General features: G+C 43.5%; 2 protein-coding genes across 2 annotated transcripts; both read left to right on the top strand.

Moving 5' to 3' along the window:
- The first annotated feature begins 1,176 nt into the window (after positions 1 to 1,176).
- Positions 1,177 to 1,848, top strand: LOC149277573 (protein phosphatase 1 regulatory subunit 3C-like). The gene has a single exon (XM_089502716.1). It carries the CDS (start codon positions 1,177 to 1,179, stop codon positions 1,846 to 1,848), a length of 672 nt encoding a protein of 223 aa, XP_089358842.1.
- A 10,887-nt stretch (positions 1,849 to 12,735) lies between these two features.
- Positions 12,736 to 22,487, top strand: LOC149277572 (glycerol-3-phosphate acyltransferase 4-like). The gene is made up of 12 exons (XM_089502703.1): positions 12,736 to 12,900; positions 13,033 to 13,102; positions 14,805 to 15,096; positions 15,313 to 15,387; positions 16,084 to 16,173; positions 16,895 to 16,988; positions 17,083 to 17,198; positions 17,795 to 17,850; positions 18,595 to 18,680; positions 19,280 to 19,408; positions 22,214 to 22,293; positions 22,379 to 22,487. Exons 1-12 carry the CDS (start codon positions 12,736 to 12,738, stop codon positions 22,485 to 22,487), a joined length of 1,362 nt encoding a protein of 453 aa, XP_089358829.1.
- Positions 22,488 to 24,686: the final 2,199 nt, after the last annotated feature.

Here is a 24,686-nt window from a genome sequence, read left to right as displayed (position 1 = left end):
AATTAAATCCACTCGGACCATCCCGCGCGATCCCGGCTCACCGCACCGGGGCCGCTGTACACGTGTTGATCATGCCGATGACGTACTAAACACAGCTGTTGATCATGCTCACCCAACTGTGTACGCGTGTACCGGCCATATTCCCCTCCCACCTCCATGCCATTGGCTGAGCCGGACCGTCGAATCGGTTCTCATTGGCCGAACACAGAATGGATCATGTGACACCATGAGCTTTTTCGGCTTCTAGCTCTCAGAGGCTGCCAGTAGGCGCAGGGCGCCGGTGGGAAAAGGAAGGGGTGTATGTCACTGTTTGCGACGCTTGCCTTTTGTGCGGCGTTTCGTTTTCTACAGGGCTTTTTCACCCCGGTTGTAACACCCTGCCTCTTCCCCGGTGTAGCCGTCCTGCCTGCCCTCACCTGGAAGCGGTTATTCACATTGGATTTACCCCCGAAGAGCGTTTTATAGATCCGTTCCGTTTAGCTGGTAAGGAGTTTTAAGTCACTGTTCATTCCATCTATGCAATGATGTATTTCCGTTATTAGATCAGGCAGGCGCTGAAGCATAGCTCCCCTTCGGTTTGTGCCCCTCTGGCACCCGGTAGGCTTCTCTGTGGAATGTTAAGTGATGCTGTTAGCGCTGCCTATCATTCAGGGCCTGTCTAGTGTCACTGATCAATATAACTGCATTGAGACTTACAGTGCTGTTACCATGACCTGGGGCATCCGCCCCCCAAATCTATGCAAATGCCTCAAGCCCCTTTGGATCTCCCTGCACAGACCTTACAGTTTTCAGACCGAACCCCTTTACTGTCCCTCAGCATAAACTTACTAGTTTTTTGTGAAAACATTTGCCATGTCATTAACTTTAATTCCTATCATCCGGTTGTGGAAACATGGCAGATGATTCCAGGCTTGTGATTTTATGGACTGATGGAAATCTAAAATGTAAAAAGATTATAAAGGTTTATTGAAAATAATGGTTTCAGGGTTTCATCAATAAATGTTATTGTGGTCTGGCACAACGCAGGCTTTGCTTTGCCTAGCGGTTGGATAAACTCTTACAGAATGCTATCTCTGTGTTTATTTCAGCCGTTTATTATAATATATTATATGCATAACGTTAATCTTTATTTTTGTGTTTATTCTTGCATTAGGTTGACTTCTATATTGGAGGAAAATGCCTGCCGGTGACTTCTCCATCCTGTGCCTAAGCCCTCTAGGGTCCCACCAGTTACGCCGTTCACCTTCTGGCGTTCTCAGACCCTGCCTCACTCAAACTCCTCGCCCCCCGGGTCCTCTGAAGAAAGGGGTGGTTTTCGCTGATGCCCTTGGCTTGGCGCTGACCTCCATTTGCCACTTCTCCCCATCCTTTCTTGAGGAAGACCATTTGGGGCTCGCGCTGGCCTCCCTCCGAGCTCTTCGCACCCTCTCCAGCACCGCTTATACCTTGGATTTCCGGCCCCCGAGCCAGGACTATGCCGACTTCCGTTCTAGGCTCGCGCAGCAGCAGGTGTGCCTGGAGCAATGCGCGGTGCAAGGAGCGGCGGTGGCGGGTACGGTGCGGGTGCGCAACCTCGGATACGAGAAACGCGTGACTTTGAGGGTCAGCTATGACAAATGGAACAGTCACTTTGACCTGCCCTGCTCTTACCTGCATGACCCGCACGGCGGGGCAACGACGGACTCCTTCTCCTTCAGGCTGCCGTTGCCTCTGGGCACCGAGCAGGCAGAGTTCTGCCTTTGCTTCTGGTGCCAGGGTCAAGAGTTCTGGGACAACAACCACGGGAAAAACTACGCCTTGCACAAAGCGGCAGAAGACAGCGGGTACACGCAGAGAACTATGTGGTGAGGGGGCTTCGACGAAGGTCATTTGAAGTGTTCAACGTCTGCAATAAGAAAAGATGCTCTTATACTGTTAATTTCTAAAGGGGGATAATGTTGTGGACCGACATTACTGGCAAAAATCCTCTTTAATGTGAATTTCAACAGAAACTTCTGGGGTTGGTGGTGGCGCCTGGGGAGCAGATGGTCTGAGAAGGGTCACCAAAACAATAGAGACTGCTGGACATGCTCCTTTTTAAAAGTAATTTGTATGACCCCCCCCATCTGCTTGTACGATCTATTGTGGGGGGGGGACAGATAAACTGTAGAAGATGCCCCCCACCACCGCCAGACTGCTCCAAATCGGGGAGTTGTGTGGCTACCATTTAAAACGAAGAATTTAAAGAAACGTAAACTACACTTTGTCTTGTAAACTATGGGCGGAATTGGCGATTTAAGTGTCCCTGTAACCATGGGAAGGGCCGTTCAAGTGCTTTTTCGCGATGAGCTCATGTTGGATCGGGCATGTTTGGGTTTTTTTAACTTGTATTACAGATCAAATAAAAGTTTTTTTTTTTTATCCAATTCAATGTAGTTTGTGGGGTTTTTTGTTTTGTTTTTTTGTCAAATTTTTCATGGATTAAATATTTTGTCCGGTAAAAGGAAACACTAACTTGTAATTCTGTCTATACGTATATATTATATATCAGTTCACTTTCCTATTTCAGTTGCCGATCATCATTTGATTGTCTGTTGTATAGCTACATGTCATCGGAATGCTGCGTAACTAGTTTGTTTGCTTCTTTTTTATCGGTTTTCTGTTTATAGCATTTTCTACTAAATCTAATTGTCCGCAAACACAAAAGAAAGACCTGTTAAATACAGGTCAACCCCCACCTTAACCAACGGATAAACCCACCTAATGAGCCTTTTGATGCCAGTTTTGTATGTAATGTCCATTTAGTACGAGCAATATGTCTACAAAAAAAAAAAAGGTTGAACGTTATTTGCCGTTTCAAAGCAGACGGTAGGGAATAGTACAGCCAATTGCTACTGCTCTTACCCAACAATGTTATTTATCAAGTGGCATCGTATGCAGTAGCGCTGTACAATGCGGTGCGTCTCCCAACCATTTAGCTTTACAGAAACAAAAGGTACGGAGGGTCCTGTTTACAATCTCTAGGAGGAGGGGGTGAGGGTATACCGCACAATGGGGTCTATTCACTAAAGGCCTGAGGTGCCCTGTGTAATGAATAATTAAATGTGAGGTGACTACGAAAGAAGCTGTGCATCCTCCAAGGCCAGCCAAGCTCTTTCTGCATAAGAGGCACTCTGGGGTTGGCCTTTTTATAAGGTATAATGAAGTTGAGGAGTTAAAACGCAACTCTTTAGTGACTACGTTCATGCTCTGTGTTGGGAAGGGGCTGTATTAGAGATCTGCACTTTTAGGGCCCTATGGCTTAATATAGACCTATACAGTGTGCGTATAGATAGATTATATCTCTTTTACATAAACAAGCGTTCCCATTTGCACATGGATGGATTTATCAGAATCGCTGCTATGCTTTGGTCTTCCGTTCTGTGGCTTGCATGAGACGTGTTTTTGGTAGTCCTCTCAGAAACACTGGGCTATACGTCACGAGCCCGCTGGTCACAGGTTGAACTCCAGTGCTCTGGGTTGAACTACCAAAACCACAGCTGCCACCGAACCTAGGCGTCCCCATTCTTTGTTGGTGGGGCTGCCTGAGACATTAAACTGTCCGTCTCACTGACCTCAAGATGCTTATCTGCAAGCTGCACCGAGCAACAAGTCACAGAACAGAAATAATTACCCCAGGAGTGGTGAATGAAAAATGGCACCCCCTGGTGTTGTGATATTGAAAGGCTCAGACCCCTCAGAGGGCTTGCATTTCCAACACCGCAGTTACAACGTCCATAAAGAAGCAAGGAACTCTTGGACTTTTCCCTCCAAATTGTAATTACCACAGCTGGAAACTCTCTGGGGTTTGATCCGGAGTCTCCAGGTGCAGCCCTGCTCCCCAGGCCTCCAGGTTACTCATCTCTCTCTGGGGTAGGGGGAGTGGTGTTTAAGCCACGCCCACTGCCTGCCCAAATCCGCTTTCCACTCCCAACCCACTGAAAGCTCTGATGCTGGCACCGCCCCTCACAGCAATGTATTGTAGCCTAGGGTGGCAAGTCCAAGGGGGGCTGCATATCCCCTCGCACCATAGTGGGGGTAGTGGTTGCAGAGGGGGTGGTTGGGCTAAATATGCATACCTGGGAACTTCCGAAATGCTATTTATTGGAAATATAACCGGTAAATATCTCCTGCGGACCTATATATATATATATATATATATATATAAAGCTTGGGTCCCATGCAAAGCAGATGATTTCAGTTGTCTTTAACCCCTTGATGACAATTGCCGGTCCGGGCACGTCACGGAAATTCAAGTCGATAACGACAAATGACGTGCCAGGACCGGCACGTCATTAAAACGGGTGCAAAAAGCGATCTATTTACGCTTTCTGCACCGAAATGGCGTTGCTGTAATGCCTCAACCTCGAGGCATTCAGCAACGCCATTATCGGCAGAAATGGGCCATCTCTGGCCCCTCCCCGGGGCGTCAACATCCGCCATACTTTGTATGGCGGCGGACGCCCGTTTTAAAAGCGTTTAGGAGGCGATCAACGATCACCTCCTAAACTTAAATGGTGTCGCTGGAATGCCTCGACCAGGAGGCATCCAGCGACACCAAACACTTACCTGGGGATGGACTGTGACCGCTCCGGAGAGCGGTCACAGCCGCGGCTGCCGGTGATCTTCGCCATCAGCAAGATGGCGGCGGCCGGGAAAAAAAATAATAAAGATGAAAAGGTTCGCTAGACGGTCTCCTGACCCTCTAGAGAACTCTGGCTCCACTTGCAGGTTGAATATAGGTACTGCATTCAACCATGCAAGTCAATGGAGCTCAGCTTTCTAATCACAGTGTGATTAGAAAAAATAAATTAAAAATAAAATAAAATTAATAATAATTAGAAAAAAAAATAGTAAAAAAACAGTAAAATGTAAAAATAATTTCCCACTGATGTCACTATCAGGGGAACCTTCAAGTTGAAAAAAAATTTAAAAAAATTAAAAAAAAAGGCAAAAAAAAAATATCCCAATTAACACGGGGGGAAGGATGGCCACACATCTAATTTCCAATTAGAAAAATGCACACGTACCAAATATGGCCTTTTAGTTCCCCCCAAAAATGACAAACCCATGCATGTGGGATATCACTGTACTCAGGAGATGTTGCTGAACACATATTGGGGTGTCGTGTGACAGCGGCATATACCAGGAGCTGTAAATTCATACATAAAGTAGGTGTGTGTGGGAAAAATACACACACAAAAATACTACTGCAAACTTTGAAAAAATGCTGGTGGTAAAATGTGTGCATGCAAAGAGTTAAAATACCAGCATTTAAAATACCCTGGGGTGTCTAGTTTTCAAAAATATATGGTTTTGTTGGGCACACTGAAATGGCCCGGCTCAAAGATGTACCAAATAGGGCACGGGCAGTGGATCCCCAAATGCCAAAGTTCAACATTGAAAATTGTGCATGCCCCAAATGTGGCCCTTTTTCCCCCGAACAGCCAGGCAAAATCATTCATGTGGGGTATCACTGCGCTCAGGAGATGTTGCTGAACACATATTGGGGTGTTTTGTGATAGTGACATATACAAGAACTTTTTAATTCATACCTGAAGTAAAATGTGTGTGACAAAACAAATGCAAAAAAATGACTACCACAAAGTTTGACAAAGACTGGTGGTAGATATGGTGCATGGAAAGAGTTAAAATACTAGCATTTGAAATACCCTGGGGTGTCTAGTTTTCAAAAATATATAGCTTTATTGGGCACACTGAAATGGCCCGGCTCAAAGATGTACCAAATAGGGCATGGGCAGTGGATCCCCAAATGCCAAAGTTCAACATTGAAAAATGTGCATGCCCCAAATGTGGCCCTTTTGCCCCAAACAGCCAGGCAAAATCATTCATGTGATGTATCGCTGTACTCAGGAGATGTTGCTAAACACATATTGGGGTGTTTTATGATAGTGACATATACCAGAACCTGTTTATTCATACCTAAAGTAAAATGTGTGTGAAAAAACAAAGGCAAAAAAATTACTACCCTAAAGTTTGACAAAGGCTGATGGTAGAATAAGTGCTTGGAAAGGGTTAAAATACCAGAATTTGGAATACCCTGTGCTGTCTAGTTTTCAAAAATATATGATTTGATGGGGTAAATTGCATTGGCCGGCTTCAAAGATACCCGAAATGGCACATGGGGGAAGAATTACCAGATTTGGAAAAAACTCAGGACAAATAGTAGAATCTATTTAGCAGGTTTTTTTATTACCTTTTATAGATGAGTAAAAGATTTTTCAACTAAAAGTTAGAAACAGTCATTTTTTTCTAAATTTTTCACCATATTTTATACTTTTTTTAATAGTAAATAATATGATACAATCAAAACAATGTCATCTAAAGAAAGCCCTTCTTGTCCTGGAAAAAAACAATATCTAATGTGTGTGGGTTCAGTAAACGGGAAAGAAGAAAATTACAGCTAAACACGAGCAGCGCAGAAACGTTAAAACGGCCATTGTCACGAAGGGTACAAAAAGTAAAATCAGCCTTTGTCACGAAGGGGTTAAGCTTTCTATTTTCAAGTTCTGGCATCACATATTGCTCTGTTAAAGGCATAATCAGACCCGGATGGGCCGGCCTTTGGGCACTCAGAGGCTTCGCTCCCTGACCGCGCTTCCGACGTTTTACGGCTGCTGGCCTTAAAGTGCCAGAGACCTTTTTAATCCTTATTCTAGCCCTGGGCACAACAGTCCCACGATCCACTGTGAAAACTGCTTTGCAATGGTGAAATAAGTAGAAATGTGGAGCATTCTTCCTGGATTATTAAAGCTGTTAATAATTTGTGCTTTTTAATTGTCAATCAATGTTCAGGGGATATTTTCTTTATAAAGGGATAGATAACTATCCCCGACATTCTGTGCAGAACAGAAAACAATCTGTGCATGCATCCTTAAAAAATAAAGAAATTAAAAGCACTTATCTGAGGGGGAAGCTGCAGCTCTGCATCTGCCCTCCTCTTCTGCGGTCTAACAATTCTTGCTACGGATTGGCTGCTTGAGTGGCAGGAAAGCCCTCCTATTGAAATCAATGGCAACACTTTCTGCACATGAGCATGGGGTCAAAACATAACAACATACCTGGGAACGCTCTGGGTCAACACAAGAATCCTAGTCGTGAGATTGGGGTCTTGACAGACCCCACTCTACGCCCATTTCCCCTTTAAATGGGGGCGTTTCCCGCAATGTCATCGGAAACGCCCACTGTCCTCAACAGGAACACCCCAACATCATTGGGATCGCAGGTCAGTAGGAGGGGGGCGATAGAAGTCTCGTTTTCTAACTGCAAAACATGCATACGATGAGTCCACGCAAAATGAACCTCAGTGTGCGCCCCGTAAACTAGGCAAAGAGGTCTCTTTACCGAAACCATCAAATACTAACCAGAAAATGCAATTTCCAAGCACCGGGGAGGAAAAAGAGATGTGCGAGTCAGCGAAAGGGTTAAAGCTCTTCTGCCATACATTTACAAGATTTCAATCACGGTGTAATCGTATTTTCATTCACCGTGAAGCCTTGTTTGGGATTAGAGATCAGGCGTTGGATTTAAAACCTGTCCGGCTGTAACCTTTAAATCTAATGATGTGAAATACTGCGTATAAAAAAAACTAGCGCTGAATTATACATCATGCAGGGCCAGCTCAGCCCTTTATGCGGGGGAAAACTGCTAGCGTAATGAATAGTGAAGTGAAGGGTTAAAAACACTTCTTCCTCAGTCTTTTATTACGTTTTGTGTTTTTGAAGAATGCATATGATACTCATAAAGTACCTTAATATGCAGACCCCTGCCCAAAGGTACAACCCCAAGGAAGGCGTCCTGTTTTAGATCCGTAAAATATCGGGTCGTATGCTTTATGCCTACCCCATGCATGTTTAAATTCCATCACTGTATCAGCCTTTGCCACTTCGGCTGGGAGGCTGTTCCATTTATCTACCACCCTCTCAGTAAAGTAAAACTTCCTTACATTACATCTAAACCTTTTGTTCTAACCGGACATGGGGGGTATTTTTAGTATTTTATCCTGGTCTGGGTGGCTGGGAGGAACAAGGTTGATGGGGACCCCCCCCCCCCCCCCCCTTTGACTACACTAGGTTGGTTGGAAGCCACAGCAAAACTCATCAATAGTTGAGACCCCCGAGGAAACACCACTCAATAGTTGAGAGACCCCCGAGGAACCTGGTTTCATACAATTCTTTAGGAATATTCAAGGTATATATTCTTGGGTTGGCTTTAGATACACGAATGAATGCATTAAATACACATATTCAGGGGTAACCCCGTTACATTCTGTCGCTTAATGCCCACTGGTGCTCCAGCCATGGACCCGATCCCCATCGGGATCCTTTGTGACTTTACGTCCTGACGTCTTCTTTATGGATCCCGGCGCGCCCGGCACACGGACACATGGTGAGCAGCGTGACCCCACGGCACTGATCTCTGACGCGTGTAGAGGGCGCTGGGGTCTTAAGCTCTTAATCAGCCCAGGCCACTTATCTCATTATGGAGCTGTTCGCGTTACGTAACGCGTTTCCACATTTGGCACCGACACCTCCTTGTTAGCATCACATATCGGACCCTCTGCCCTTATTCTGCCCCCTTTCTCTTGCCATACCCGAATAAGGTTGGGTAGCCTGATATGCACCGTCCTGCCCTGCTTTAGACATAACGTAAGGACATTGTATTTTACTTTACAGAGAGGGTAGATAAATTGAACAGCCTCCCAGCAGAAGTGGTAGTGGCTTGTACAGTAAAGGGAATTTAAGCAGGCATGGGACGGGCATAAAGTTATCCTGAACCTAAGACGAGACCAAAGAATGATTACAGTCCCTACCTCAGGAAAAACGGGCAGACTAGACGGGGCTGGATGGTTCTTATCTGCTGTTTAATTCTATGGTTCTAATTTAAAAATCTATTCTATATCATTATAGAATGATAAATAAATAAAAGGGATACAATAAATAAATAAATAAATAAATAAATAAAGGGATGGCAGATATAAGAATTCGGCACATGTATTGTTAAAGACATGTTTGATGGCAAGTGATTGAGCTGGTTACTGTCCCTTTAAGGCACCGCTAGCCACCCGCTATCGACACACTACGACATCATTGCAAATTACATGTTCAAGAAAAGACACGGAACGCGACGGAGACCTCTTGTGTTATCATTTCAGGCCACGCTATTTTATACCAGCAAATACACTATGTGGACAAAAGTATTGGGACACCCGACCATTACACCAACAGGGACTTTGATGACATCACATTCTAACTACAGCGACATTAACATGTAGTTGGTCCCCCTCTGCAGTTATAACAGCTTTCACTCTTCTGGGAAGGTTTTCCGCCAGATTTCGGAGTGCTTCTGCTTTCATTTATTTCAGTGGGGGCACTTTTCTGTCACTGATCGGCCATGGAGGAGGAAGAGGGCAGCTGCTGCCCTGCCCCGGGCTGCAGGGTCCAGGTCGGCCCTTTCTAAACAATCTTGAACCGGGAACGAATCGGGGTCACTTTCCGTTACATCACGCCACCCTGTGGTGAAACCGAGGCTGCTCACTCAGTGTGCGGGCAGCTTATCCTAAGGCTGCAGGAGCGTTAATAAAGTGTGGCTGAGAGGGGTATATACGTTTGTATGTATGTGAGCATGAATGTCTATGCCTAAGTGTATGTGAGCATGAATGTCTATGTATACGAGTATGTGAATATAGATGTCTATGTATAAAGATATGTGAGCATGGATGTCTATGTGTAAGTATGTGTGTGTGAGCATAGATGTGTAAATGGTGTATGATGGAGTGTGTGTTAGCACAAGTGGTGTGAGAGGAAGGGTGTGTGTTAGAATAAGTGTGTTCGTGTGTGTTAGTATGTCTAAATCTGTGTAAGTTTATTTACATATGTGTGCCAGAGTTTATGTTGGAGGAGGGGGCGAGGGGCAAAGATGGTGCAGACAAGCTGTTTAGGGGGAAGGATGGCACAGATGAGCTGTTTGGTGGTTAGGATGACACTGAAATGCTGCTTAGGGGCAAAGGTGGCAATCACAAGTTGTTTGGGGCAAAGGTGGCACTGTGGTTTCTAGTTATGTATATGCATGTATATGCTGTGTAAGTGCACCTTACAGTAACCTCTAGGACTGTAGATACTGTGATAAACTCACATGCAACGCCAGAAGTGGGACAGGGGGATTTGGATCTCATAGAGGTACTGCCTTTCTTAAAGAGGGAAAATTGGGAGGTGTGCTTGTTCTAACCATTGTCCATTCTTTCTTGAATACCTAAATTCACAACCTCCTTGCAGTACTCCTTTCCTGCCACCAGGAGCCGCTCTAGTGTTCGCTTTACGCCGGCGCTGACCCTTAGCCGCTCTGCCCTGAACATTCTCATCTTTATTGTGAAATTAAGCCGTACAGCGCGGACTTGGCTGACGAAAGGTGACGTACTGACATCATTCGTGACGCTGGGTGCGCGGAAGGTCTGGGGAGGTGGGAAGAGAGAACACTGGGGGTAAGAGCCGGTTTTCCAACATATGTATTTCTCATTTACTGCCCCCACAGAGCCTATATATGTGCGTATAGGGTATGTATGCATTCGTGGTGCGGTGTATGTGTGTGCCTGCTGGGGCTTTATACATCAGTAGGGACACACCGTACAGTATATGCAACACGTAATGCTATTTTATATCATCTATATATCTATATGTCTTTATCTGTGTGTATGTATGTATATATATATGTATGTGTGTGTGTATATATATATATATATTACACAAAAGTGTGTGCTGTGTATGTAGAATCCTGTTACATAATTAGGCATTTATTACAGATGTGCCCCTAATCATGCGTTACCTTTAACTAATTGTTAACTTTTAGCTGTAATGTCACAGGCTGATTGGTAGATAAACTCACGATTGTAAGCTTGCGAGCAGAGCTCTCTCCACCTGATCCATCGGTTTGTCTTAGTCTGTCAGAAGCGCTGCGTAACTCTTGTTGGTGCTGTATAAATAAAAGATAATAAGCGAGACAGCCTCCCAGCAAAGGTGGCCGAGGTTAATATAGCGAGGATATACTGTGTGGGTGTATATATATATATATATATATATATATAGCTATCCTGAATATAAGAGTGCCGAGGAATATGTGATGTCGGAGGTCTTTACAGTAAGGAGAAAGGGGCAGACCAGATGATCTTATCTGCCGTCACGTTCTGTGTTTCTATTCGGGTTAGCTGTCTTAATGGTGATATGTATTCTATATGTTACATACCGTACTGCGCTAAAGCAGAATAGAAACATGCGGTCTGACAGGCAGGGAAGACACATTCTGCCCATACACTCTCAAATAGTGAGATGCAGACTGACATGCCGGTATTAACCCTTCGCATCACTTATACTTGTGCTACTATATTGGTAAATTGTCAGCCCGATGAGCACATCCCGAGCAGCAATAAATGTGTCAAATCGCTTCAAACGTGGGCCGTTTTTGTAGAGAAAGAAAAAAACAAAGACTCCCCCCGCTTCTAAGAATTCTTAATTATTTTCTTCTAAATCTGCCTTGGGGAGTTTGTTTTTTATTCCCCAAGTTTTTATTAGCGTAGCTAACGAATCTTTTGTCAGCGCAGCTGCAGCATATGACTCCATGGCGGTATGTCAATAAGCGCGTTAAGCGAACGGGATACGTTTTAATGCTTAAGCCACTTCCTTCAACAAATATTAATTTATAAAAAAATATAAAATCAGCTGATATAATAGTGAATATAAGTGTTACATGAGCATATTGTGCTTATCCACCCTTTCCCTGCCGGATCTATAGTTCTATAAACTCCTTGGTTACGTTTTCCAGTTGGAGCTGTTTGTTCTCTCTCGTACAGACGCAACTATAGCCTCGTGCTATGAGCTCACCTGATGTCATGCAGCATCACGCACCGTCTCGCTTACCACCGTCACATTCTTACAAGGACTTTCCATGGGGAAAGTTGAACTTCTCCATGCGTTAGGCTGCCAGTTTTCCCCTCTCTCTTAATTTCTTTGTGTTTCCTTCCCCTCTGTCTGTTTCTCTCCTCTTGACCCTGGGTCTTGGCTGCTCTCCCTTAGCCGGCTGTCTGTGTCTGTCTTTCTCAGGCTGGCACATATTTGTCCAGGAGGAGGAGGAGGGCGGCAGAGCTGCAGCCAACGTATGGCGAGCCAGTAGTCCCACACCTACAACCCGACCATCAGGAGATGCCTGTGCTTGGACGAGCTCAGATAAGACTGGACTGGAGATTCATCACTAATGCTCCCCGCATCGCTGCGCATTAATGAACTTTACTAGTACCTACTTTTGGCACCTTACAGAGGAACACTGGTGTGTCCCGACAAACATAGCACTTATGAAGACTCAAATAGTATAAGTTTCTACTCTACGGAAGTGACAACTTTTTGGGCACCACATTAAAAGGATACTGCCCCAGCGGAGCGAAGCATTATAGAGCGGGGCTGCACTTAACTAGAAGGCACTTTGGAATCTCGTAATACCTGCAGGCAACTGGGATATTGCCTGTGAGGACAGCTGGCGTTGCAGAGGGTTTAGGATTCTTTGGAGTCTAATATGGGTGCCAAGAAGTGCCCTTCTGTATTAACCCTAAAGAACTAATAACACGGTTACCTGGGAAGAAGACAAATCCTGAAGTCCTAGGTTTCGTTCCTGCTCGTGTTCCCTCCTCGCCTCCCTTACCCTTGACACACCATGGGTTTCCTGCTCCCCTTTGACAATGTGATATGTAACCTTTTGGGACTGTCCCTCACTCTTTGGTTCACCCTCCTCCTAGTTTTTATCGTTGTTCCTGCTATATTTGGGGTTTCGTTCGGCATCCGCCGCCTTTACATGAAGACCTTGCTCCGTATCTTCACGGTGAGTTTCATCATGTTGCTTCTATGCATGGCTTTTGAGTTTGGATAGTGCAGCCTGTAGCCCTTTGAATTTGTCTGTGTGTAAGAGTGTTCACCTTTTAACTTTTGTGGCTTTTTTTGTTATATCCTACAGTGGGCAACTTTACGAATAGAAAGAGGTGTAAAAGAAAACAGCCACACGCTCTATAAACCACTTACTAATGGTATGTAAAATAAACAGGCATTCATACAAAGACATGGTACACAGGGTAGAAACTATAATTGTTTTGGTGATGGGATTACCACATTTTATATATAACATTTTTTATTAGTCAAACATCCTGATTCTTCAGTACATAATTCATTTGGTAACAAAGTGGTTAAAATTTCCAAAAACATGGATATCCTCCAGCATTGCTTTTACAGTCAATAGTCATACCGTGACCTGTGTAAGTTGAGCTAGATCACAAAAATCACTTCTGTGGCATCAATCTTTTTTTTTTATTTTTCTTTTCCTCTAAATAATGTTATATGCTGTCATGAACATTAACCCATTAATGACCAGTGACGTACCAGACACATCACAGAAAAACAGTCATGGTGTTACAAGTTCAGAAAGCAATCTATGATCGCTTTCTTCGCTTAAATGCTGTTGCTGTAATGTGCATGGAATGGGTTAAAATACCAGCATTTGAAATACCTTGGGGCATCTAGTTTTCTAAAATATATGGTTTGATGGGGATAACTTGCTTTGGCCGGCTTCAAAGATCTCCCAAATAGCACATGATCAGCTTTGGGGGAAAAAATGGTTTTGAAATGGCAAACGGATAACAAAACATAAATTGTTGGCGCTATATAAATAAAAGAATAATAATAATAATAATATTTCTAAACTCAGCACAAATACTATTATCTATTTAGCATTTTTTTCATTAGCTTTGTAAATGAGTAAAAGATTTTTCAAATAAAAGTGAGAAAATATTGTGTTTTGTGGGTTTACTAAATTACAGCTAAACACGAACACCACAAAAGGGTTAAAACAGCCTCGGTCCCAAGGGGTACAAAAAATAAAAACCAGCCTGATCCTTAAAGGGTTAAGGATACATCATACCTTGATGTCGTGTCATCCCAGCTTTGGCAGAGCACTTAACTCCATTGTTTGAATGGCCAGTGATGCCCACTTTGTTCTTTTTAGGGTGCAGGGAAGCAAACATGAGCCGTGTCCTCCCCTAGTGGCAGGGTTTGGGAATGCACCCGGGCTAGGGCCATGGAATCAGCAGGGACTTAGTGGAACTGCGAGCCTGTGGACTGCTGGCTTTAACACATAACTACATCAAATAAATTAAAAAAGTGATTAACCAAGTGTTGAACTTTCCACTTACTGGAATTAGAATCCAAATGTTGTAGGTTAACTTATTTTGAATAATTCTTACTGCTTTACTGCAATTCACTTATCAGTGTACAGAACGTAAAGCACGATTCAGAGATGTTCTGTACAAACCAATTACTAATGATTGCTGTATAGGTAACCCTTTTAGAAAACAAAAACAAAAAAACCCCAAAAAGTGCAACTGTAACTACCTATATACCAATACAGCTTCTGCGTATACACCGACTAGAGCAGCCGTTTGCAAAGAGCTATACTGGCTTATGTTTAGAAGGCTCCAAGCTGTCACCGATAACCTCTAAAATTCACATCTATATAATAATTGTCTTCATTTTCTTTAACCGTTGCTTTAGAAGATTGGATGAGGGTACGTGATACCCGGGACATCTACTGTCCCTTAAATGAGATAGATAATGTTATATATGTTTTAGGCGCAGAGTACATCACTGGAGCCTATGTACTAAGAGCAGTTTGACTGTATTTGAAATCATGCTCTGTATGTTACGCTAACGGTATTTAATTTCCGCTTTAAAATGCAGGCATTATCGCTAAGGAGAGGACATCCCTGGAGAAGGGCATCTCAGAACTGCGCGGCAGCGGGCGCTCCTTGGATGGCCCCGACTTTGAACTGTCGGACATGTTTTATTTCTGTCGGCAAGGCATGGAGAGCATCATGGACGATGAGGTGACCAAGCGCTTCTCGGCAGAGGAACTGGAGACCTGGAACCTGCTGAGTCGAACAAACTACAACTTTCAGCACATCAGTTTGCGTCTTACGGTGCTGTGGGGGCTTGGCATGCTGGTCAGATACACCTTCCTGCTGCCCCTCAGGTGACTGCTTTTAGCCGTGGCTGTGCCAGAGCTGTGGTGGGTTGGCTTGCTGGGCTGGATACCCATCTTTCTGCCCGTTAGGTGACGGTCTGTGATGTGGCTGTCTGTACCATCTCAGCTTGGGAGTGTTCATCAGACACCCCTTACTACTCGGGTGTAGAAGTGCTTTGCTGTTTCATTTGGATTCCTAATGTTGCGCAATATTCCTTTTTTCAGGATCGCTTTGGCTGTGACGGGGATCGGTCTTCTGGTCTTTGGCACCACCGTAGTGGGATATTTGCCTAATGGACGGTTAGTATTCCACGATTCTCTTTTTTATTTTATTTTTTTTAGGTAATGCCAGAAATTCATTAGTTTTTGGTAATAAACTGTCTCTTTGATCTTCCACCGACTATCCATAAATAAATAAAACCGGATTATAAGGGCTACTAAAGTGGGTCAATGAATAAAGTGAGAGAGGAATACGACTTGGTAAGGTCTGAGGGGTCTAAATATGTGTCATTTTCAGGAAACACATCAGAGGGCATAGCAGAGACATCCAAACACAATTAACGATTTAATTAAAAAGTTATATTTTAAATCAGGGGAAGATGACAAATATTGTACAATTAGAGGGTTAGACGTTTTAGATGCAGTTTAATTACTGTGAGGGTGAAGGAATTAAACATTAATGGGGTACGAATAATGCCGTCCTGAATGTAAGGTTTACAGAAAGCTGAAAACGCTCAGACACCTTATTATATGAACCGCTCTTTTATAAATTGTCTACGGAATATTTTTACTTCTTTATTGTCGTCTCGCAGCTGCTTTCAGTAACTCAGCTGGAAAGTACTCTGAAAATTGTGTTGTTGGAAGGGAACTTATTCTCTTGTTGACAGAGGAGACGGGCGGGATACGCTGTGTTTGTTTTGTGACAATTGCTTGTTCATTATCTCTAGATTTATGCGATGTATTATTGTATGCGTACAAACACGTGTGTCTTTGTAGGTTTAAAGAGTTCCTGAGTAAACACGTGCATCTGATGTGTTACCGGATCTGCGTGCGCGCTCTAACGGCCATCATAACGTATCACGGCAGGTGAGTCCCTTTCCTTCAAATCTAGGACAGGGTCGGTCCAAAGGGGTGATTGAACTTGAATAATCTCTAGGGGTCAAAGTCGGTGACTGCGGTTAGTTTCTTGTTGTCGCATGACACTGGACATATGTAAAAATAGGGAGCCTGGGGCAAAGTTCTAAATGTGGAGCAGTCGCCTTGGAAACTAGTGGAATGTCAACGATTACTCCACTTTGTATCACCTGGAGTTGGGATTGTGTCCAATAGAAACATTTATATTAGATTTCTGTCTTTTTGTAACCGGGTTTTGTGGTGGTTAGTAAAAATGTCATTCATAAGACACATCTATGTCCCTCTTAGCGCACGTTTAAAATGGCAGCCCACCCCACAATGAACTGCATTCAGAACTCATAGTCGTAACATTGACGGAGAAATGTCTAAAACAAGAGCCCAGGCGTTCTTTGAAGGAATTACCGGTAGTCATTGAACCACAAACCAGAAAGGGAACGCCGCAGATCCTATTGATGCTGGCTCTCCGAGACGAGCATCAAGCAACAGGGTCTGGGCGCTCGTAAGGTTAAACATTTGTCTGAGATCTGGAAGCTGTAACGCTAAAGCGAGGTCAGCTCATGCCAGGCACAAAGTGTTCCAATGATTTGTTTGTGGGTTCAAAGATTGACGTTGCCTAGTTAGCTACTTTGTATAGTCTTTCAGCCGTAAAATGTTGTTGCTTTGTCTACAACAGTGAGAATCGCCCGAGGAAAGGCGGCATCTGCGTGGCCAATCACACGTCCCCCATCGACGTGATCATCCTGGCCAGTGACGGCTACTATGCCATGGTTAGTTTTGGTCTGTGGTGTTAATTGCTGGATGGGAAGGGTTAATGTGCTTGATCAGTGACATGTCTGTTATCGCATTCCCCTGTGCGTACAGGTAGGACAGGTCCACGGGGGTCTGATGGGAGTCATTCAAAGAGCCATGGTTAAGTCCTGTCCACACGTGTGGTTCGAGCGTTCTGAGGTCAAAGATCGTATTCTGGTGGCTAAAAGGTAAGACCAGCGGGGGAGGCTTTGTATTAACAGCAACGTAGCAACAAAGAGGTTGTATAGAAAGTAAAAATATGAGTTGGGTTTGTCTTCAAACTGCATGAACTGCGGTTTCTTATCTTGCTGGATGTACAGGCCATGATGTACACTAATTCAAATATAACAGATGCCCATAGAGTATTTAAATTTCTCCGTAAATGTATCACTTTTCGCTCTTCCGCTTCTCATTAATCTTTTTTTCTCTCCTCCCTTTTTCTTCTTCTCTCTCCTCTTCCCCTCCTTCCATCCTTTTCCCTTCTCGTTCTGGTTTCTCCCTCACCTCCATTCCTTGTTCTTTACTATTTTCCCCTTCTATTTGCTCATTTTTTCCACTCGCTTTTGGTCTTAATATTTCTCTTTGGATCTCTAGTCATTAAACAGGTAGAAGTGAGGATAAGAACCTCCTCTTTAACTATGCATTTTGTTCATAGTTATTGTGGTGAGATGACTCTTCATCGGGCTCGAGCCGGTAAATGCCTGCCCCGCTTTCTCCTCTCCTGTATGTCTTGCCACCTCTTACTGCTTCTTACATGTTTCGTTTCCTTTGCCTTCTTCCTCAGGCTCACAGATCACGTACAAGACAAAAGCAAACTGCCTATACTTATATTTCCTGAAGGTAAGCCCCAAACTAAGGAAAGTCTGAACAAATATATAAAAGTTTATAGCTGGGTTTTTGAAGCTTTTAGTATTTTCCTGAACATTTCTGGGTTGGAGAAGACAAAGTTGGTTTCAAGATGCACTAAAAATGTTCCTATAGCTTGCATTTGCCGCGTCCTTTGGCAGCAGCCGCTGTCTGTATGCAGAGCGGTGGGTGACAAATCCTTTACTGCTCGTGCAATAGAACACCCGTTTCACCCCAGATCCAGAGGGGACAGCCGACGTTAACCTCTTCTACAGGTTTGGACTCCTGGGTTCCCCGCTGTGAGGCTGTCTGCGGAGAGACTGCGGTGCAGAACACGGGCAAAAAGTTATTGGCATCCAGCTGCCATTTATATCTTTATACATCTATTTTTTGTGACTCCTGTATTTAACAATTATAGAACTGTTACAATACCACTACTTCTGTGTGAACTGCTGGGGAAAATCTGGCTCAGATTATCTCTGCTGGTAGAAAAACATTACCAGTGCCGTTATCAAGCTAGTATGATGGTGCGTGAACACCTCTGTGCCTTTATCCGTTTGTTATTGCCGAGTTTTGTATAGCATTGCTTTTCTGCACTCAGACTTTACAGAGTGCATACGATCAATCTATACGAATATGTATGTATATATATATATATATATATAAACAAACATGCTGGTATTGTCAAGGTGTTTAATGTATAGTAGATAAAGTCACTAATTTATGTCTCACCCCAAGGTACCTGCATTAACAACACCTCGGTAATGATGTTTAAGAAGGGGTGCTTTGAGATTGGTGCCACCATTTACCCCGTCGCTATAAAGGTGAGAGTTTTGGGCATCTTTCATACAGCCTCTTCTTCAACAGAGTTCGACCATTTAATAAAAACTCTCATGAACGACTCCTTACTCCGTATGGGAATAATAGCTTGTCTTGTGTGGAAAAATATTTGAATTGCGCGATTAAATGGGAAGAGAAAAGCTGTAAGTGTGACAGTGTGGTGGGATGAACTCGATTTGCGTTCTGTGGTGAAGCGGAGGGATCAGACACACCAGAAAATGTCATGTATGTAAATGTTTTTTTGCATATACATTCATTACATTGTATGCGCTGCATATAATGTATCCTGTCGTATGAAACGGAGAATTCTGCCAAATATAACTATTTTATCAGTAAGTATTGGAGACGCTATTCCTGTGCTAAAACCACGTCAAATGTTTTCTAGGGATCTGTTTTGATTGAGCCCGTTGCCACGTGGCGTGGGTAGAGTACTAATAGCTTGTAGTCTTGGTTTGTAAATTAATTGAAATATTATGTTACTGAGCTACATCCTAACACATGGAACGTTAGATAAGCTAAGCGGCCATTGATGCCAGGTAAGCCACTCCATGGTCACGCTGATGACTGTCCCGTTTTTTTGCAGTATGACCCTCGCTTTGGAGATGCCTTTTGGAACAGCAGCAAGAATGGAATGGTCACCTATCTTCTGCGAATGATGACGAGCTGGGCCATAGTGTGTAGTGTTTGGTATCTACCTCCCATGACACGCCGGGTGAGTATGTATGTATGTGTGACGGTAGTTCAGCTAGCTCGGCATAACTGAAATCCCCATTATTCTTCGAATGGCTTCTGAATGAATGGGAATCGTGGGGATTGTAGTTAAATTATCACTTGCCGACTGTGGGTACCCAAGATTTCTCAGATGTCTTCAGTATGTTGTAGCACAAGGCTCGTCAAACCCTGGCGGGATGGTGACTTGCAGGACAAGGGGGTAAAACCTTGCCAGGGCTGCTCCGGCACCATATTTGGGTGCTGTGAGGTGCCCAGCGAGGTCACTTAATGCACGATATGTGACCCCGCTGGGCGCCCCATGGCTCCCTCTTCACCAAGCCCCCGAGAGAAAGCATAGGGTGCCGGATTCACGATGGCAGCAGATGAGCAGCGGTGCAGCAGGTCTGCGTGAGGTAGGAGTGGTGTATGTGAGTGTGCATACTTTAGTTCCGAGGAAGTGTATGTGTAATATATATACCTGATTATAAGATGACCCCCCCCCCCAAAAAAAAAATTTGAATATTAATTTAGAAAAATGAATATAACTTCTGTCATAGAAGCCCCGGCAGAAGTTGTCTTATATTAGAGCAAATACCGTGTGTGAGTGAAGCAACACAGAGCTGAGAAACGTATAAATTAGTCATTGTTCTTATTTGGGGAAAATAAATAAGTAAAAAAACTTTAGTTCTGCGGAAAGTGACAGATCTTCTAACAACTTACTCGGAAAGCTCTATAAAGACCCGAGAAAGATCTCTATCCGAAATGTCGGTGACTGAGAGGGGAGGAGTCCCAAACACATTTCAATGTTTCACGCTTTATATTTTTGTGCCAATATATAAAGTTTATTAACATGGATATGGTTTAATATGAAACCTTGAAGGAATTTAATCCTTGACGGGCACACTAACACGCAAACAGGAATAATGGTTAAACACACCAGCTTGAGTCTTTATGGTGAGAAATACCCTTTGTCATGAAGGGGTTAACTGCGGTACCGTGCAAAGTGGTTCAGCAGTGAAGAAAGTTGTGTTTTATGTTGCATTGGCCCAATATACGTCCCTTAACTCCAGACCAGGGGTAATATATGGTAATGTAGGGGATCTTGGCACGATATTTTTACTTACCAAGAGGGTGGTAGATAAGTGGAACAGTCTCCCAGCAGAAGTGGCAGAGATTAAATTCCCTTACTGTGTTAAACATTCATGGGATAGGCATAACTCTATCCTGAATGTAAAACGAGATCAAGGACTGATTGAGGTCTGAGCCGCTACATCAGGAAAAATGAGCAGACTAGACGGGCCGGATGGGTCTTATCTGTTGTTCTGCGTTCCTACATTCTATTGTTGAATGTCTGTGCGTAATCTTATGTAAAAAATCATATTTTTAAATAATTCTTGAAATAGATTGAGATCTGATACCTGCATTACTTTTCACTTATGTGCTTCTTAAAACCAAAGCCGTAGCAAGGACGCTTCTAGTTTAGCGTTTGGGGAGTTGCAGTTCTGTGACGGCAGGAGAGCCCTCGCGTATTACCTTCATTCTGACCGGCCGATAGATTCTTCAAGCAGAATAAATCCAAGTGACCGTTCGCCCACCAGCTTCTCAGCGTAGACAGAGAGGTTGTTGTGAAAGAAATACTAGCTTATCTATTACATCTCTGCTTCCATAAACGCTCGGAGGAATGCGTCATCCTGCGCCGTTTATTTACGACACCGGGGCTGAAAAGCAGTTTTCAGCTTCAAGGCTTGTGTTAAAGTAGACATACAGAGAAGGCTTTGTTTGTCATCCTAGGAAGGTAATGTGACAAGGAACTAACCCAAGGACCGCATCCCATCAGATATATTAACTCGGGGACTGCAATCACTTGTTCTGGGCATGATGGTAACTATAGAGGGAATATGTCTGAGTAGAAGGTAGGATTAGAATACTTACAGCCTTAGAAGTGTACAAATCTGTAACTTATTTACTTATTATATTATTTCCAATCACGTATATGTAGACTGCCAAATGCAATAAGGGCATATGCTAATGTAGTAACAGAGTTAGAAGGTGGGATTCTTATCTTCAAACTTATAAGTATGTAAGTTCTTGTTAAAATGTTTCCAGTCTCGGGTAGAAAGGAGTTTTTCAAAGATATTGTGCTGTTTTTCTTTTTCTCCCAGTTCTAGTTTTTGCGTAAAATGTTTTCAGACAGCTCTCGCTCCCAGCCCAATCTACTTAACACCCTGACTCCTTATCATACTGCTTGTGGGGAACAATCGAACGGCTCAATCTTAATCACCCAGCCAAGCGCTGTGGTCAATAGTCAACATTGTCATAAGGAATCAGCTCGGTGTTGGGTTTGAACAGGGAGTCGCTCAAAAGATCACATGACCGACAACAATGGCGGCCTCCAGGTCGGGAGATCAAGGAAGTTTATTGGAACAAAATGAGATAAACCCAGGGTTTTTTCCCCAATGCCGTCCGATATTACTGTATACAGCACTGGGTTTTAGGATCAATGAGAATTTCTTTCCCCAGGACTGTTGCTAGAGTCCCTCCGCAGGGTGCCGTGGTGGAGCAGCAGGGAACGTCCTATGTACCCAGCCAAGTCCTCTAGGCACAGCAGACGGTGTCAAGACCCGCTGGTCTGCGGCCTAAGATATGTCAGCACTGGATTTTATGGAGTTTATTTAAGATTTGTTTGACTCAACAATAGGTTAAAGAGCTACCATGCTGTATAGTGTCTAACCGGTGTGCATGTAGAAGTAATGCGTTCTTGCGGATCAGAGAAGATTCTCATCTGTGACTTCTAACTTTTTTTTAGGAGAACGAGGACGCTGTACATTTTGCCAACCGGGTGAAATCGGCAATAGCTCGGCAGGGAGGACTTGTTGATCTGCTCTGGTGAGCTTTACATCGTGTCCCTATCTTTCTAAATGTGTCTTTTTGTTTGTTTTGTTTTTTTGACTGTGGTATTCCTGTCTTTCAGGGACGGAGGACTGAAAAGAGAAAAGGTCAAGGATGCTTTTAAGGAGGAGCAGCAGAAACTGTACAGCCGCCTCATCGCCGGAAACCATGAAAACCGCAGCCGCTCCTGAGCCGTAGGATCTTGGAAGCAGGCTCGTGAGCTGCGCTGCTGCTCCATAGTCACGTCAAGGAGACACCGAGCCAGAGGAACCTAAGCCATGGAGCGAGGGCTGAGGGAACACGAGAATAGGGAATTCAAAAGGACATCAGGAGCCAGTCTGGATTTTTATTTAGTTTTTTTGTTTTAGTACATGAGGGGCTGAGGCATGTAACCAAGAGTAAGGGGGCCCAGGAAGCTCCTTCATCAATTGTTTGCAAAGTTGAGAGGTCCTGAAAGCTGCTGCCACATCACAGGCTCATAGAAGATTCCGATGGCGTTCACCTTAAATCCACCAATGAAAGCTTCAGAAAGTATTCGCCGCTCCAAGTTCAATGGGGGCTAGAAGGCTGACTGTGACCACATGAAATCTGTTACGTAGAAGCTATAAGTTACTGAGGTCAGCAAGGATTGTATGTTACATCTTCTATGAGGATACTGGGTTTCCGTGCTTCTGAAGCAACGGGCCAACCCAAGAAAAAACACTCTGATCACATAAAACATAGTCCTGAATCTAAGACTGGCAATGCTTGCAGCTGGCATTGAACACAAACCCCAAAAAAGCTCATCTGATGCAAACACTACGCCGAACCCATACGTGGCCGTGACCCTTCAGAAGCAAACCTTCTCTTCCAAGGCAGAAACCCCACCTTCACGGCTAAACCTGAACAAACCCTAATCGGCCGCCATCTACTTCGCCTTTTGGCATCTCTTGGCCAGGAAAGGCTGTGGTGGTCTCCACGGAACATTCAAGCCAAAAAAAGGGGGATTAATGATGCCACGATATGTTAGATCCTTCCAGTTCCCTTATTCGTTGAGACATGTGCCTCCCTTTCTGACTGTTACACCTTGTCCTGCATGGGCCACCTTCCTTGATTTTGTTTTTATAAGGTCAATAAAAAAGTATCTTACAAAAACATTTTTGCTTATTTTTTTTTGTACAATTGCAACAAATTTCATCATATAAGTAAGGCAGAAAAAACTTAATCTGACGTGTAGTGCCCACGAAATGAAGACTCTTACAGATCCGGATTACCTGCTTTTCTTTTTCTAGCCACGCTGTAATATGTAAAATATGACATAGAAGAATTTTCCTACAGCTGTTGTATATAAGTCTGTCCGGGTACGAGGAGGCAATCAAATGTTGACAGCTCACCCTCAGCTAATCCCAGTCTTTTAACTTTTTGCTAGAATTTTGTATAATTCTCCTCTACCGAGCAGCGTTAAATACTAGTGTTAACATCCTATTTGTATATTTCCAAATATCTTCATTTAAAGTACTAGTGATTTTTTTTTTTACGTTGCTATGGTTTCTATGACTCAAAAATACAGGTAGAGACGGCAGTAAAAAAATTGGCCTATCTAGTCTGCGTGTATGTCTGTATGTATGTGTGTATATATATATATATATATATATATATATATAATTATATTATATATCACAGGATTTTTTTCCTGTAAATATAGATAAAAAGTCAAAATTATTTATGAAAAATTATAGATAATATAAAGATCAGCCAAACAACATGGAGAAAAGATTTTCTCAATATTTAGTCCAATATCTTCTGACATTGAGAAATGTATGTCGGTGAACGAGGAGGGTAGTTTGTTGCAAAGCCCAGGGACTTCATAGCCGCGGAATAACGGCGGCCACTGAGACGAGTGGCTTGTTGAGCCCTGTGGCGTTCCCGTATGACTTATAAACCGACGTAGTGCCGCTCTCTGCCCAGACGAACCTTCAATCCAACGTAAAACAGATCCTTGGGAAATTCAAACCAGTCAAAAAAAAAAAATAAAGCTTTTTTATGTTGTTTTCTAGGTGTACTGTGTTTAATGCTCCTGCGTTATGTGATCCGCGTGTCGTATTGTTACTTCGACGCGCCAGAGACTTTATGACGCAGGAGCGCAGCAGATGTTTAATCTGCTAGAGAATAGCATTGAGAACCACCAGGTACAGAAGGTACGGTTATTGAATAGTTATTTATTTAGGATGGAGAAAATAGGCATTGCGCCTTGTTTAACAATCACCGGAGTGCTGTTCTTGGATGGTGTATCTTGGTTTTAACAAATGTAGGCATTTTTTTAGTGCATTTTGTGACTTTTATGCATTTCTTCTGAGTTTCTTTGTCTTGTGTGCCTTGAGGAATTATTTCGAATAGGCTTTGTCCTTGTG

This window comes from Sceloporus occidentalis, unplaced genomic scaffold (genome assembly GCF_023333645.1).
Source record: "Sceloporus occidentalis isolate IW3139 unplaced genomic scaffold, rSceOcc1.0.p SCAF_209, whole genome shotgun sequence".
NCBI lineage: Eukaryota > Metazoa > Chordata > Lepidosauria > Squamata > Phrynosomatidae > Sceloporus > Sceloporus occidentalis.
The sequence above is the reverse complement of the archived record's forward strand: the minus strand, read 5'-3'. Positions and strand labels throughout refer to the sequence as shown.